Source organism: Mizuhopecten yessoensis, unplaced genomic scaffold (genome assembly GCF_002113885.1).
Source record: "Mizuhopecten yessoensis strain PY_sf001 unplaced genomic scaffold, ASM211388v2 scaffold9561, whole genome shotgun sequence".
Taxonomy (NCBI): Eukaryota; Metazoa; Mollusca; class Bivalvia; order Pectinida; family Pectinidae; genus Mizuhopecten; species Mizuhopecten yessoensis.
In genome coordinates this window covers 178,328-194,964 of record NW_018408109.1, presented here as the reverse complement: position 1 = coordinate 194,964, position 16,637 = coordinate 178,328, and the positions used below count along the sequence as shown (strand labels likewise).

The 16,637-nt window shown below is 35.9% G+C and overlaps 1 protein-coding gene across 4 annotated transcripts in view; it reads right to left on the bottom strand.

Moving 5' to 3' along the window:
* LOC110458400 (myosin-VIIa-like) overlaps window positions 1-16,637 on the bottom strand; it is a 46,455-nt gene that overhangs the window by 7,304 nt on the left and 22,514 nt on the right. For 2 of the 4 annotated variants that reach the window (XM_021510078.1, XM_021510079.1), the window contains exons 7-28: window positions 15,599-15,716; window positions 15,008-15,136; window positions 14,613-14,786; window positions 13,936-14,163; window positions 13,129-13,538; window positions 12,324-12,475; window positions 11,299-11,480; window positions 10,795-10,907; window positions 9,954-10,120; window positions 9,170-9,264; window positions 8,708-8,769; window positions 8,061-8,213; window positions 7,602-7,707; window positions 7,149-7,299; window positions 6,674-6,712; window positions 3,965-4,057; window positions 3,274-3,386; window positions 2,903-3,021; window positions 1,878-1,944; window positions 1,423-1,539; window positions 872-955; window positions 174-293 (exon numbers count right to left, since the gene is read on the bottom strand). In XM_021510078.1, coding sequence (XP_021365753.1) covers window positions 174-293; window positions 872-955; window positions 1,423-1,539; window positions 1,878-1,944; window positions 2,903-3,021; window positions 3,274-3,386; window positions 3,965-4,057; window positions 6,674-6,712; window positions 7,149-7,299; window positions 7,602-7,707; window positions 8,061-8,213; window positions 8,708-8,769; window positions 9,170-9,264; window positions 9,954-10,120; window positions 10,795-10,907; window positions 11,299-11,480; window positions 12,324-12,475; window positions 13,129-13,538; window positions 13,936-14,163; window positions 14,613-14,786; window positions 15,008-15,136; window positions 15,599-15,716 — 2,992 coding nt within the window. The remainder of the gene's footprint in view (window positions 1-173; window positions 294-871; window positions 956-1,422; window positions 1,540-1,877; window positions 1,945-2,902; window positions 3,022-3,273; window positions 3,387-3,964; window positions 4,058-6,673; window positions 6,713-7,148; window positions 7,300-7,601; window positions 7,708-8,060; window positions 8,214-8,707; window positions 8,770-9,169; window positions 9,265-9,953; window positions 10,121-10,794; window positions 10,908-11,298; window positions 11,481-12,323; window positions 12,476-13,128; window positions 13,539-13,935; window positions 14,164-14,612; window positions 14,787-15,007; window positions 15,137-15,598; window positions 15,717-16,637) is intronic. The other 2 variants (XM_021510080.1, XM_021510081.1) reach the window with 2 other exon arrangements.

Genomic DNA, 16,637 nt, shown 5'->3' with positions numbered 1-16,637 from the left:
TGAAAAATGAACCACATGACAATGTCAATCGAAAAACATTATCAAACCTGCACACAAGTTTCCCCTTTGCACTAAGCGTTATCTCGCTACTACACACAGAACTGTGATTCAAAAGATCTAGATCTCCACAAGCAAAATATGGCTTAATATCTATATTAATATGAGTTACTCACCACACTGGTCTCGAAGAATATTTTCGTGGCATTTGACGACTCGCCAACAACGAGTGTGAAGGAAAATTCGTCGAAGGCCCAGTTAGGGATTTTGCCGTACTCGTAATTGGCCAAAATATCCTACAATAGAGTCACAAATACTGGTAATCAACAAGTGATTAATAATATAACATGGAATGATCTACAAAAACAATGTGCTCCTTACAATCATACTAATTATTACGTATTGAGTGACCATACTATACAACTCAAATTACAACTGCGGTATGCAGTAAATAAACTGATGTCATACTTTTTTGTGCAAAATAGCATATAATATCACCTTTTTGGCGCTAAAATTAAGACGTTAGTTATGATATTGTGGAATTACATTGACGACAATTGATATCATGCGAAAAAAAGATATATCGTGGATTTTTTTCTTTCTTTTTCTTCTTTTTAGAAGTTCATAACTATCATACATGTAAGAATGTCTTATTGGTATTTTGATACTCGGTAAAAAAAAAAAAAAGGTGATTACAATGATGTACAAGTCGGACAGCAGGGACGTAACCATAGTAAAAGAGAAAGACCGAAAACGCAACTATTCAAATAACTCTCATTGCCTTTATATTTAGATAATATGGTAATTATCTTTTTTAATTGGCATTCAACTTCCCGGCATTACGTCAAAAGTCACCATGGAGATCAAAGGTTACCTTGGACTCGGGATCCAGCAGTAACACACCGTTGGGATTGACGGCCAGTAACAAATGTTTTGGCATAGTTTTCATCATTCTTTGCTGCAAAGAAAAACGCAGTGACATATTGCATTGTATATTAGATGGTATATACAATACTTAAACATGATTACTTGTCAAGAATGTGGCACATTTAATAGTAAATTTAAAACTCATTTTACACAGGTATGACAAAACGATGTTTTAATAGAACAAACGTGTCATTGTAAAATAATTTACTACGTTTCTCTTTTTATGCCCGAATTTTTTATCGCTTTAATAATTATCTTTGGTGCACGTTAATAACCCCATTAAAGGATGTACTAAACCTATCAATACCGTTTTTGCTGTGTAATGTATATACGTATAATTTTATAAGATTCAAATGTGATTAAACGCGTAAATGTAATTGTCAATTCAAGTACGCCTATATATAAACAACTTCTTTTGTTTTGCAGAGATTTCATGTATTTATTAATGTTTAAGGTAAATTTTCTGATCAACTGACTCGAACTATTAAGCTTATTTACCTTGACTTCAAAGAAGACACTGCCGTAAGTGGGCCATGCCCAGATGGTCTTGAGGAATTCTACTTTGGCTTTGTCCGGAGAAAGGTCCTTGGTCAGCTTTAGGTTTGTCTCTACGGCCTGATGGTTTACGTTTGAACATAGAAAATAACATATCAAGCTCTGACTATATACAATGTCGATTTTTTAAATCCATCAACTCAGATTTAAATTCCAATCACAAAATCTAATAATTAGTTTAATAGTTGTTACCATCAACGAAGTAATACGAGTGTCATCTAGAAAAATGCTCCTCAACAAGGTTTGAACCTCTATCAGCTTATGATATTGTCTCACAACTTAGTTTAACTAGAGCGTGCTCAAACGTAAGTTGTTTTTAGCCCTAACCCTAACCCTAACCCTATTTCGATGAAATATTGAATTGAGCTTTTTCTAAAGTGTCTTCATGCTGTACTGACCTTTCGCCACTCGTCGACTGACTTTGTCTTGGCGTGGGACCGAGGTATCAGAGCGTTGATATTTTCACTGTGGAAATTAAGTCAAACATATTCTTATATAAGATTAACAAAACTTTTTAAAATCGATTTTATCAATTTCATTTGAATGGAGAAGTACAAAACAAATATACCAATGTGTCAACACACATGGAAATAAGGCTCTTCGGACATGATATCAAAACCTCTACTCAAAACAATACAATATGCCACTACATAAGCTAAAATATAGAAATGTAAAACTCCAGCAAACGAATACTTGCGCATTTCTGTGCATATGACGGAATGAATGCACCATAGAGCTTTTCCACACAAAAACCGAACCATAATCTTTGTCATTCTGACTTCTAAATTTCTAGGGTTTTTTCAGTGATCAATATGTACAAGTTTTAAGGTTATTGAGGCAAACGTGTCGTTCCGGTATGAATTTCTCCATGAAGGCTACCTAGATCATTGATCCCAATATGATACGGTTTCTTCTAAACTGCTAATTATCATATGAAGTGTCAAGTTCCTTGAAGGGAAGTTACGATAGAGACCTCTGGAACGATTTTCTGTTCGCATAACGAGTAACTTGACCTTTGACCATTTGGCTCTGAAATCAATAGGGTTCTCATCCGAAAACTGGGTAGTCATACTATGGTGGTCCAAATTATTTAACAGGGTGGATTTCTGTGAACTGACCTAGAGCCTCTGATTCTAAAATGTGTTTTAAGGTTCAATAATTTCTCAGATGTTGTTATCTTGTTCCGTTAAAATGGCGAAAAGACTATTTGATAATTGGAAGCGATTTAACATACAAAGGGATATATGGATTTTGGACATCTCGACCTGAGAAGTTTGAGGAATATAGCTAAAAAATCACAGGATACAGTCCGGAAACCACTGAGCTCACATACCTAGACTCCTATACTTTATATGCAGACGATTCATCAGTTTGTTATATATTCATGATGATATTAAGTTACCTAACAACACCTTATACTTACTGAAAGTTGATCATCCCTGCCAAATCTTCACCAAACTGCCCTCGGTAAATGTAGGCCGCCATTCTAGCAAGGTCAACATTTGAAAATTTGTGGAAGCCCCGGAGGTAATTTGGCAGTTCCTGTCAGAACAAAATGATGTATATAGGTTGTTCGATACATAAATTATGATATTTACTACAATCACGCTAGAAATTATAAACTCTGTAGAAATAATACAGACTCATTTTCATATATATTTCTAGTGAATGTATTTCCTTGCAATGCAATGCCATGGAAAGTTTAGGGACGACCAACAACAGACACTTGACCGTATTGAATTTTGTGGTAATTTGACCTATAGTGAAGGACTGATTACATAAAAGTGCAATTACCTGAGGAAAGTGAAACATGGAGTCAGCCATCCTGTGTTGTCCAGGTTCGGCATTCACCCATATCTTCTTCATGAAGAACACGTGAGGTTCTGGTGGAGGTTCCGGTGACGCTTCTGTAAGTATTATAAAACAATTGGTATTATGTCTTTGTTATACCAGTGTACTACATGTATATAGCATGTGCATAGTCCCCGTTTTTGTTTTTAAACATTTCCCCAAACCTTCGCTTTTAGCCGATGTAGCATGAACATTTGCCTAATATGCTCTCGATCACTTCTATCAAGTTTAATTAGTAAAAAACACAATGTCATAATTGATAGTTGTCTGCGCTCAAACAATTGATTAACCATATTGAAGCTTAATAATATTACGATTAACGATAATATCCATACAGTCAAAACTGGTGTCAACTCCATTCAAATAAAGAGTATTTTCTATGACGGCAGCAGACTTAATTCCTTATTACAAACTGAGCTATATTCGTTCTGCATCATTTAAATAACTTACTAAGTTCAAAAATATCTAAATTTCATATCTCAATACCGACGTTTACCTGGAGTTGATAAAATATGACTCATCATTGGGATGACCATCTTTAATGGACCTTGCTAACCCATAGTATTTCGGCTTCAAAGTGGCTGGATTTTGTGAAGATCAAAAGTAATATTTACTACCGGTCTTTTCAACTTACGACTAACTCTCCCTGAGTGTGCCAGCTTTGTCCAGAATCTCTCCACGTGACAGAGGGCATCCATAAAATAATCTCCATCGTAAGCACCCAACACTGTAAGTTTGAAAGTTCAAATGTCAACACAAGTAGCAAAAACATAAAATGAACAAAGTTTGGAAATACGATGGACTTGTTCATAGAAAGCAATAATCCAGGACGATGGAAATATACATGCTTTATCAACATCCAAAATACAACTTTTGTTTATTTATCGAAAAGGCATTAATAGTCATAAAAAGTTCAGAAAAACATTAATCAATATGTGTCACATGCACATATATATATATATATATATATATTCATACATTGTATATAAGAAATACTAGTTGTTTGTAAAATGTATAAAAATGTCTTACCCTATCTGTGGTCATATATAACATATTTCTAAGCTATATTCATCCATTTTTCGTATAGAATTGATGGCAAGTACCCGCTCGATATATATTGAAAGCTCCATGAAAATTACTTGTAAGCTAATTACATTGCGGTACACCAGACCACATTATCCCAATGTTATCAATATACATCTTATACTGTTGCAGGATTATACCTTTTCTAGTAATGGCAATAACTAATATAACGTAAGCGCAAACCTGATGGGTGGAATAACATGTTGTAACAAAGAGAACATCACAAAAGTTCACATACAATTCAAAATAAATATACACCGTAGGCAGCGTTATCTTTAACAGTACTTTAAATACGAAAGTATCAAATTGATAGGAGGAAAACAGTTCGGCAGGGACCTAATCGGTGTGCTGTGTACAGGGAAAAGTCGTTACGTGGAACATGTAAATATATATATACAGGGGAATATGAAACTGCTACACTGTGTCAAGTTATAGCATGATGGTCTGCTTGATTGCAATCAGGAGATGCGGCAAAACAGATCACACACAAAAAGAAAATGCCAGGTGCATTAATTAAGGAAAAAGCAGCTATGGGTGGAAGATAACAACACGTGAGATAATGGAATATGGGTGGTAGAGAAAAGACCAGGAACTGTGAATTTAAAAATTTGCATCAATTGAAAATAGTGAAACACGTTGGATGAAATTGCATCATAATGGATCTATCGATTGAATTTGAATACGGATACCACAGACAAATACTCAGAGTGCGCTTAGAATGATAATACTGCCTTTTTAACAATTGTTATAATACTACTTATAACAAGTATATCGTTGCACTAAGCTAAGAATGTACTATTTTGGTATTTATTTGGAACCAGCGTCTCACGAATCCGTCTTCAGGAAATTGTTATTTCAAATTTACGGAATCAGTGTTTCAAAATGCATTTGTATCACATATCAATATCAAAATATTTAGTCAAAAATGTTATCAACCACCATTAGTATCCTTACTCTACCACATACAGAACATTACACATTGTACATTGTATAATAATATTTAAATATATATTATGTGAATCACAAGAATTATCATGGTAATTTAGTTACCATGATACAAAAAAATAGCCAAAAATACGATTTTCGATATTTTTTCTTCAATGTTAATTGAATGGTTTCATTAACTCCACCTTAGGATTATACACCTTTAGTCTGTTCAACACAGTATCCAATAAAATTGAGATTTTTCCATTTTTAGTGGTGTCAAGATTTCACATGAAATACCAATTTTTTCTACAATAACTTACAAACATGCTGATACCTAGTTGTGCAGATTGGTAGACAGGGGAGACAGTTATCTCTCGCATCATTTCTAGTTTTCAGTATGCTTGTACATATTTATACAACTTAGTGGCCTGTACCACAGTGTAGACATATGCCTTCATTAATCAGTGCTGTAGAGGAGCATGTGTTATATAGAAGACATGTTAATATATAGTAACGAACACAGGCGGAGTGTAAGCATTGCTAATCCTTTCATCATCAAATTTACGATATCCCTTTCACGCTTAAATCATAATTATGTTCGAGTTGAGCTTCAATTTATATTTATTGTTACGAAATATTTCATTCATCCAAAATGTTACGTTATGTTAATACAAATAGCAGAATAGCAGAAACTGAGTGCAAAAACACCGGTGACATTCAAAATTATAAAGTAAGACTGAACATGAAGTAAGGAATCTGAAACATATTTGCAATGAATATCACACCTTGCCTTGTTCTATAGCCATCTTTAACCACAAATACATGTCTTTGTTATCACGAAAATTTAAGAACAGTAACAAGCACACCGTATCATAGCTTTTTTCATAAAGGTTTGATTAAAAACACGCATAGGATATACTTTCTTAATATAAGAACCATTTACTATTTCTCCTAGATTAAAGAGCAAACATCGAAAAGAAGCGATGCAGAGCAATGGCTGTACCGATACACCTAGTCGTCTCGGGGATACATGTAGTACGTTGTTTTAAGCGTGGTTGAAAGTGGCATGAACTATTACCAAGTTGTTTAAAGACACACCAGCGTATCAATTTCTTACGCTCTTCACATGTATTTGGCACACCCATCCGTGTTGTAATTCAAGAAATACATTTTTTTTGTAAATAGTAAAGTTCATAAACTGGCTTTAATTTAAACAACTTGGCTGAAGTGTATATGTTATACAGGAAACATACGACATCAACTACGATCAGTGGATTCCATAAAATGTGAAGGGGAAGCTATTTTTGCAACTACAGGCGATTTATTGACCTGCCTGTGATATTGAATGCCGACCCATGTTTGTGACCAGAGGCTGAAAATAGATCTGATCGTATAACAGGTAAGCATATCTTAATTTTAGCATTTTGTAAAACTAGTCTACATTCAATTTTTTTTCAAATTATCTATATTTCTCAAAATGCATTGCATAACTTTCAAAAATACATCTTATCTGAATTCAAACAATAACAAAAGAACATTGATTATCATGTTGTTATTTCAAATGTTAAATATTTCTCATAAAGAATCATTCGTATTGACTTATCAACCATATGTACGTAACGCTTGTATGGTAACCAGTATTAGATAAGACTGACTAATCCTTATTTATAGATTCCCAATATCTACCTCAAATAACCTGCACGCTATCATGACTCTTCTATTATACCACGGCTACTCTACCCCACATTTTTACAAATGGTAAAGAAATCCACTAATCTTAGTTATATGGCAAGTGAAAGGACACACACTCGTTTTTGAATGGGTAGAGGAATATTGTGGACCTCTGTCTCGAAGGGCGAAGAACAAGCCATACTCCATCGCTGCGTCGACTAGGTCAAACTTGGTCAGGAGCTGTTGTTTGATGTCAAAAACGCGACTTGTGGTCTCCACCTCTACTGACTAGGAACAGTAAAAGAAAAAACATCCTTATCAAAATTACAGAGCATTTGATTTAATCTTATTATTTGTCTAACTCTTACAAATTTCTCCGACAGCACATTTAGTTTTGGATTTTCTTATAATAGTGTTTGTACAAGAAAATTGAACTTTCACAAACACCGTCCGGGGTTGTAGCCACTTGGGCTGCAAAATATACTCCAATATATGATATTAATTGTTCTATTTTTCAAAGTTAAGTGACAAACTCTTGTCTACAATTGTATCTCCTTTTATGGTAGCCAATGAACATATTTCTTACAAACCTGTCTTTCGTTAAACGGCAAGACCACATCAAATTTGATTGTTCTTTCGTTGGACCTAAGCAGTTCATACTCCTTTTGATGAGGTGGGTACTGTCTGTATCCGTTCCTACAAAGTAATTAAATTTACAACACTGTACAATTATCATAATGACTGCATTGGCTGATGTCCTGTTAGATAAAATACCCACACATATGTTCAGACAATAGAGCGCAGCGATTGACTTCCCTTTCGTTTTGTTATATATACTTGATCCCAACAAGCCTGTAATGATATCCACTATCTAAACGTCAGGGATGAAATCTTTCCATACGCTTACTGGAAAGCTTTCGATGGCTACTGTCAGTTGGTGTACGGTAAGTTTGGATGTAAAGAGACGTGGTTACATCACTCAAGGAATAAACACAATCATGCAGGAAAATATACAACTTTAAACCTACGTCATGTCTTTGATCTCTTACCGTTTCGTTGTCTGAAATCTATCAAGGCAAGGGGCGGCCATTCTATGTAAACTTCCTTTCATGAAGAGTTCACATTCCTCCACCAGATCACTTCCCGGGATGACTGTTGAGGACATATGAACGAGCAGCTGCCAGCCTCGATCCTCACTGGTCCTGTTATAGAAACAGCTATGTACATACGTTCGATTGTTAATCCTAGTTTAGTATTTTCGAACTATTTGCTATTTTAGCAGACCACAAATACATGTGTTTATAGAGCATTTATTATATTAGTGTTTCCGTATTCTAGCGCTGTCACATCCAACCCTTTGACGCAATCAACAATATGCACACCGACTCTTTTTGGAGTTAAATGTATACTTAAGTAAATATGGGTGTCTTTGTGTAGCACAGAACATTAATTTTCGCATCAGATTTATCACAAATGACCATGCAATAAGTACGTAATTCGGAAAAAATTGATATGCATTTCACAGCTATTTTTCATTTTCAACTCTATATAATTGAAAACATGCAAGTCATATAAAAAAAAAATGCATTCGGTAGCAAAACGAATAAATAAGTGCGATCACACCAGAATATATCACATCAAGATATTCAGTATACTCAATAAATAAAGGATGATACAATCTGAAACATACACTTACTTATCTGGGTTGTGTGTAAGCTGTTTTATTAGTTGACAATACACCTCTTCTCTCATATGTCTCTGCAAAACCAATCAAAGTAAAACAAAATATATATAATACAATTCAGTATTATTACCACCATTTTATAAAAACAAACAAAAATGCCTGCATGTGACTACTTCTTTTGGATTATGGTTATATACCCAATATGCAAAAAGTGAAAAGCTATGCACCGTAGTTATAATTTGCTTTCTTATTATGAGGCAAATTAATTGACCAATACACAGGTTTCTTTGGGAGTGTTGCTCTAATGTTATTCTCACGATTGATCGTACTCACACACAGACAATTAAATGGGGATGCTGCTTGGACACATATAAATTGATCATCACAAATAATGACAACTGATCAGTTATATTATGAGCTCTGACGGTAAACAGAACAAGACTTTAGAGGTTCTATTGTATACGTTACACTCACACTTCTCATGGACGGTTCGAGCACACAGTTATTGGCGAGCTCAAAGTCGGATATCTGGTCTTTGTTTGGTGAGTCTCCCATAAACTGTTGGATCGGTACACAGCGTTAAGGTTTAAATGTTTGTTTGTTTGTTTGTTTGTGATTGACAGCCCATGGACAACTGTGGTCATTTAGGGCCATGGTGATTTAAGGTTTAAATGTTTGTTTGTGTGTGTTTAACGACCCATCGACAACTGTGGTCATTTAGGGCCATGGTGATTTAAGGTTTGAATGTAAATATCACAATCACAATATAATATAAGCTCAACATGTCACACATGTCATCATCATCCAGCATTCGGAAAGAGGAAGAGGGGACATTGAGGTAAATATGCGATAAGTCAGGTGATAAATGAAATGAGGGACATTATATCGATAATTTGATTTATAGAACAATATGTTACTGCATAGTGTTGAGGTAACGTAAGACATGGCCAATATTGCTCAACAATATGTTCATTTATATTCAGCTTTACTCAGTTGATGGATTTCAATATTGAATTCATCACTTCGATCATGAGAGCAATACATTCAATCAGTCACGGTGATGACCACGACATCATCTATAGGAGTATATCAGAAACCACATTCCTAGGTTTATACGATTCGGCCCATGCGAGTTTTCTTACTCATGTCTTTAATTGATTTACATGGAAGTGATAGCTGAAAATATTTTATTTTATTTATTTACGCGTCAAATCCCACATATTATATTTGAAGAATTGTATGCGTGTAAAAAGGATATCCAGGAAGCATCTACAGCTCGTTTGCCTCAGTTCTTCTCGATTACAGGTTTTCTTGAGCAGTGGTTTCTTCAGAGGCTCCTTGCTGAATTTCCATAACTGAGTAGACTTGTCCTTCTTGAATGAGGCTTTGGACAAAATTTTTGACATTCTGTTTTCATTTGACGATCTGCAATGGTGATACAAAACATTGTACCAATACATGCATATATAATAATTTGGTTTCTATTGTAAAAGACATGTAGAATAAATTCCTCGATCAAGGTTTCCCCTCAATCTATCCTGTTATATATGACAAGCATGTTGAAATTCTTAGTTTATAGCAATGACCGCTTCAATTGAACAGTACAGACCTTACTGTTCTGGTGTAAATTATTCTAGATATAGTTCACATAGTTGACTGCCATACATGAAGTACATTGAATATTATTTTACTCGCATCATTTGTCAAATTCTCTTGCGTTTCCTTCGAATAATTAGGACAAAATCGCAGAGTTAAGACTATAACTGTATTTCGATAATTTCACACCCCTCAACTGCTCTGTAATAAAATATTGTAAATCAAGTATTTAAACAGTGATGTTTGGGTTCTTTTTGTCAGTTTTGGGGCAGAAGCACAGACTGTGAATTCACAATCTTTGCCACTGTTAATTACGACAAACTGAAACAAGTAGATATAGCTGTCGTTAATCCTGTGGTAAAACAAGTCCTTGCCGGTGAGCATACGTCACACTCAAATATATATATATTGACACGTTTTTTAAAATCTTTTAAAATGAAACATCATCGAACTGATTGTCAAAGCGCCGTTTATACTATACTAATTCCAATTCCTAAACTTACCGGAAGTGGTGTTTGGAGAAATTGAGAAGGTTGTGTTCCTCCTTCTTGTTTTCAGTGTTAACCAACGTAATGAATGGATTAAATTCCTTCCTAAGTTGGACAGTCACCATTCCCTAGTAACACAGTAATATTTATTGAACAAATTATAAGGGCACAGAAGCAATGTCACTAGAAATGTAAACCGTATCCGAGAGTTAAATGGCGTTTTCCTGAACGAAATGTCAGCAAGATCACGTTGATTGAAGATTTTGTTTCGTTTCAATTGAATAAAATTCTGAAATAGGTTTGGTTGATTTCTACATTGTCGTTTTGCATAACAAAATATTTCCACTGTGGAAATCGTCGCCGTATGTCTAAATATAAACATTTATAGTAACGTGTATTTTACAATGACCCATATCATGATACTCGGTTATTTTAACTGTTTGGAGACGAAAATTGGAGTAAAAATGTGTTTATTTGCCTGATGGCCACATGAAATACATGAAAACTTAAGCACTGTACCATCATATCCTTTGTTGGCTGTTCTATAACTGGGAGTATGTATAGCAGGTCACGTGGCATCGTCTCGCTCTTCCCCGTGCGTTGACACGTGCCTGTGAAAACATCAGCTTTCTTCAAGTCGTCGTACGGATGATCAAGTTTGACGAGGTCTCCTTTTTGTACGCTCAACCCTATTGCACCATCTAGAATTTAAGGGTAGATGCCTCTAATTTAGAATTTTAAAGAAATAGAAATACCATAGCATCTACTAAAATGTATTTTAATATCAAAATGACTAAGCTTATATTTCGTTTCAATAAATAATTCAGATCGTTTTTAAATTGGTATATTTGTACCGTATAGCTTCCTATTTTGTGGCAGTTTTACTTTTTCTATATTTGAAGCACGCAAAAAAAAAAATATTGGTGGTTTATGTTTTTGTGTACATACACATTAGCACCTTCTTGTTCAGATTTAGTACCGGATGTCGATTGATATTATAAACACATAACTAAAAATAGATACTATAAATAGATACTTTGAATAAGAGTATTGTTTTCAAACGACTGAATCGAGATTTAAAATAATAATATTAATAATAATAACAATACATAAAGTGTATTATTACTATAAATCTCGATTCAGTCGTTTGAAAATAATACTCTTATTCAAAGTATCTATAAAATATTCATCTTTATGAGGATAACCTAGCGTGGATATGTGAAGACAAGAGTACCACAGAAGATAAAGAGGAAAAGTGGTAAGAAGTAGGGACAAATATCAGAATAGATTCAGATCACGGTAGTTTCAATGGGGACAGCAGAATGATTTTTGACTCCTCTGTTTTATCAAAATAAGAGAACAGGGGAAAGCCAATAAGATAATCCAGGTAGCCCAACATGAATTGCTTAATGTTATTATGAAGTAGGTTAACTGGCAACTACCTGAAGGATCCAACTCGACTTTATTTCATTAACGATTAATTTAATCAGGCATTTTACTACCGGACACTGAAGATTGGTCAATACATGACACGACTAACTCACCATATTGTGAACAGTCTTGGACAACAAATCCGTATTTTGATTTGCGCTTCAATCCTTCAAGGAACATAGACAGCAAACGGTAGAGATCCTCCGAATGAAGTGAAAATATCACATATTCTTCAGATTTCACTGTGGAAATCGTCGTCGTATGTCTAAAAATAAATAAATATAGTTACATTACCCAAATCATGATCCTCAAATAACAAGGTGAACTAACTTAATCTGGAGGATACATGATAGTTTGGGTCAAATAACGTTTTTATAACATTCAGACATACCGCTCATACATACATATCACTCTTGCTGCATTCAGGAAGATTGTTAATTCAAATCTAATTTTTGTTGTTGTTTAAATATCGGTCGTGATTTTTTATTTTTTTTAAACAAGACACTTTGTGTTCAATACGGATTTTCGGGAGGATTTTCCTATTTCGTATTGAGCTGTTTACCAATTCTGCCTGTTAGTCTCATTTTTAAAATTGGTAACCTACTCAAAGAATGCATTGTGAAACACAAATATATTGATAATCTTTGCGCAAACAACAACCTTAAAAAGTGGTCACCACGCAGGTTCCATCAGTGTAGTGTTCAGCTGTAATTAAATTTTGAAATTCAAACTTGTTCTCCCTCATACTTTTACCAACCTGCTTTGCGTTAAAAAAACTATATTAAACAGGATATGAGTAAAAAATAGGGGTCAAAACCGAACGAAATTCTGGAAGAAAATAAACCTTACCTATGTTACATAGCGGTTTTGATCACACGCTTAAGAAAAATCAGTACTCGATTGCACCGTATGATTTACCTGTTGCGAGATATAGAGGCAGTCTCTATAAATGGAATCTGCATTTTGATATTCTCTTTCTCGTCCATCACCTGAATGCCTTTGAAATTAAGGCCTAGAATCACATGCGACCATGAGGTGTCGGGTCCCTGGATTTTACTTGCATCGTAGAAACGCGAAAACATGGAAAACCATTTATTTTTGGCGAATGTCACAACGTCTGCTTTTAGGGTGTCAGCATTGATTTTACTTTTTAAAATGTCTTTTTCAAGCACTTGTGTCACTTTTCCCACCCATGACTGCAGCTCATCACCCATTTTCTTCTCTCCAGGAAGCCAACTAGTGAGGAACGATTCAATTTTTTCCGGCTTTAAATCATTTCCGTGTTCTACAAAATATCGCTGAGCTGCCATCATGACCAAAACCTCCTCCTGTAACAGCATTGTCCGATACATTAATTTGAGAAGAAACATCAATTTGCTCTATAAATAGTATGAACCCATCAACAGTAAATTTGGATTGCGTATTTTTGAAAAGTGAATAAAATATGCACAATTTTGTAATCTAGCTTTATATATCCTTTTTACTCATTCAGGAAAAAATGGCGGATTTAAATAGAACTAATCCCTATTCAAAACTACTTCTGTACACATTATTTTCAAAACAAAAAAAACAAAAGATGCATGATAGACAGTTTAATATTAGCTTTATCATTTTTTGTCAAAAGTCAGGATATCTGTTTCACAAACTGTATTGCCAAAAAGTAATATAGCATAGCAATTAATTAAATCCGACATTTAAACCAATCCAATACACTACTATACATACCTTGTCACAGTTATACTCGCCCACAGACACGCCCCTCATCACTTGCTGATAGACGAGGTCGATACTAATGGGATCACGGTTGTGCTCGTGCCAGGGCGTGAAGTACTCTTTACGGAAATATAACCTCCATGTGGACGTGCTCTCCTTCATTCCCATCTGACGGGTGTGCTGCTCACACTCCGACACTGCATCCATCACACGGTGAAGCCCGTGACCCAGACATGAGATCTAGAGAGGAAATGAAATAGTGTCATGCATGAGTTTCGGTTGCGAGATATCAAATTTGCGCTTCTTTTCGCAGCAATATTCGATCACGAAATCAATTGACTAACTTTACAGCGGGAAACATTCTTCTCGTCAAACTCTGGACCTTTACCGGTAATGTCCATATTTACCACATATTAATTTCGAAATTCACATGTTCAATATAAAAATGAAATATTGTGTACTAATAATACTCGCTCACTTGATAAATTCGCCCTCAGTTAGTCGGAATTTAAACTGTGGAGAACATTTGTTTATGGTGTAAGTATTCCCGTTGCAAATTCAATGGTTTTTCTGTAAGTTTGATCAATTGAAGTACACTTGAAAACGACGTCGGGTATCCTGCTCTGCCAATGCGTTGGTAATTAAGTGGAAAGACAGAGGAAGACAGACAAATAGGTAGCATTGTTTACCCTCTGCATTAGCGTTATGTAGAGTGAAAAGCCTTCTAGGTGATGGAGACCGATCCGGTTCCCAACCTGCCGACTCAGTTCCTGAACCGTAGTCACGGCATCCGCTTCCACCAGCATCCTGTTGCCGTTCATTAATGCCACAGGAAGCAGAATCGGTTTGCCATTTTTGGCGGCCTACAGAGAAATAAATCAGATAAGAATTTACACTATACATGTAATAAACATTGTGTAAAAACCCTTTTTTGTCATTTGTATTGCCTTACAAGAGTTTAAACATTAATTTCGATTTTATTACAATTTGAAAACGCGAATCATTATATAACACTACTAAAACGAATAATGCCAGTTTGTCGACGAAATGATAACTTCATGTCTGGGTTGTGATGCAGCCTTACCTGGAACTCCAGCCAGCTAGGAGGGAAAGCCCTTGTCCCGGTAATGAACGTCCTCCGCAGTAATCTCTCCACACGATTAGCATGCTCCGGCATACTCTCCTGTAGGAACTGGAGGAAGCACGGTGAAAACTGCAACAAAACCCCAGTTTTTGATACCAGTTTGGAAAGAAATGTCCTTCTTAATATACGATTTGCATGGGGAAGGAATCTGTTGTTTTGCTGATACATCTAACTAGAAATTGGCCAATAAAAGTATGGCATTAGCATTTGATAGTGATAAGTTAATAAAGATCGAAACATATTCGCTCTATCAGAGGAGTGTTAAATCAGTACAAAGTGCATGTGTCGTGTATGAAAGATAAACTATCTTCTCCGTCTGTTTTTCAGGACATTAAAGAGTATTTCAGTATTGATTTATATGTCAACTAAAGGGGAGACAAAATTTGCTCTGTGGTACAATCTGTTCCACACGAAACAATACATTACCTACCTTGCTTGCATTGGTCTAGAATTAAGTGGATGTAATTTTTTCTAAGTTCATCATCTCCAAACTAAAAGATAAAATATGTCCGAAACAAAAATGAGACCTACCCTCTCTGTAGGGGAGAAACTGCCTGCCATGAGGTATAAGAGAACCCAGCCCCTCACAGTACTGTTGCGTGATGGGTTATTGGTCAGCTGTTTACAAACCTGGCAGTACAGCTCATCTCTACAAAAGACATATCATTTCTTAGTCACGTCAATGGTCACCCAAACCACTGGTCAAAGTAAAGAGTGGTTTTTCTTGTTAGAGCCCAGCTCTTGCGTAAATAATGTTCTTTTAGAAACTGACCTGAAGTATTCTGTCTATTCCCAAATATCACAAAAAAACCTAAAGTAGGTAAAAAGAAATAAAATTGTTGTGAAAAAGAGTCTTGCTGGTACACACATAACAATCATACTTGATATCAGGCTGACAGACACGAGACCCATACCGAAAGTCTGGCTGGTACACACGTTACAATCATACCTGATGTCTGGCTGACAGACACGAGACCCATACCGAAGGTATGGCTGGTACACACGTTACAACCATACCCGATGTCTGGCTGACAGACACGAGACCCATACCGAAGGTCTGGCTGGTACACACGTTACAATCATACCCGATGTCTGGCTGACAGACACGAGACCCATACCGAAGGTATGGCTGGTACACACGTTACAACCATACCCGATGTCTGGCTGACAGACACGAGACCCATACCGAAGGTCTGGCTGGTACACACGTTACAATCATACCCGATGTCTGGCTGACAGACACGAGACCCATACCGAAGGTCTGGCTGGTACACACGTTACAATCATACCCGATGTCTGGCTGACAGACACGAGACCCATACCGAAGGTCTGGCTGGTACACACGTTACAATCATACCCGATGTCTGGCTGACAGACACGAGACCCATACCGAAGGTCTGGCTGGTACACACGTTACAATCATACCCGATGTCTGGCTGACAGACACGAGACCCATACCGAAGGTCTGGCTGGTACACACGTTACAATCATACCCGATGTCTGGCTGACAGACACGAGACCCATACCGAAGGTCTGGCTGGTACACACGTTACAATCATACCCGATGTCT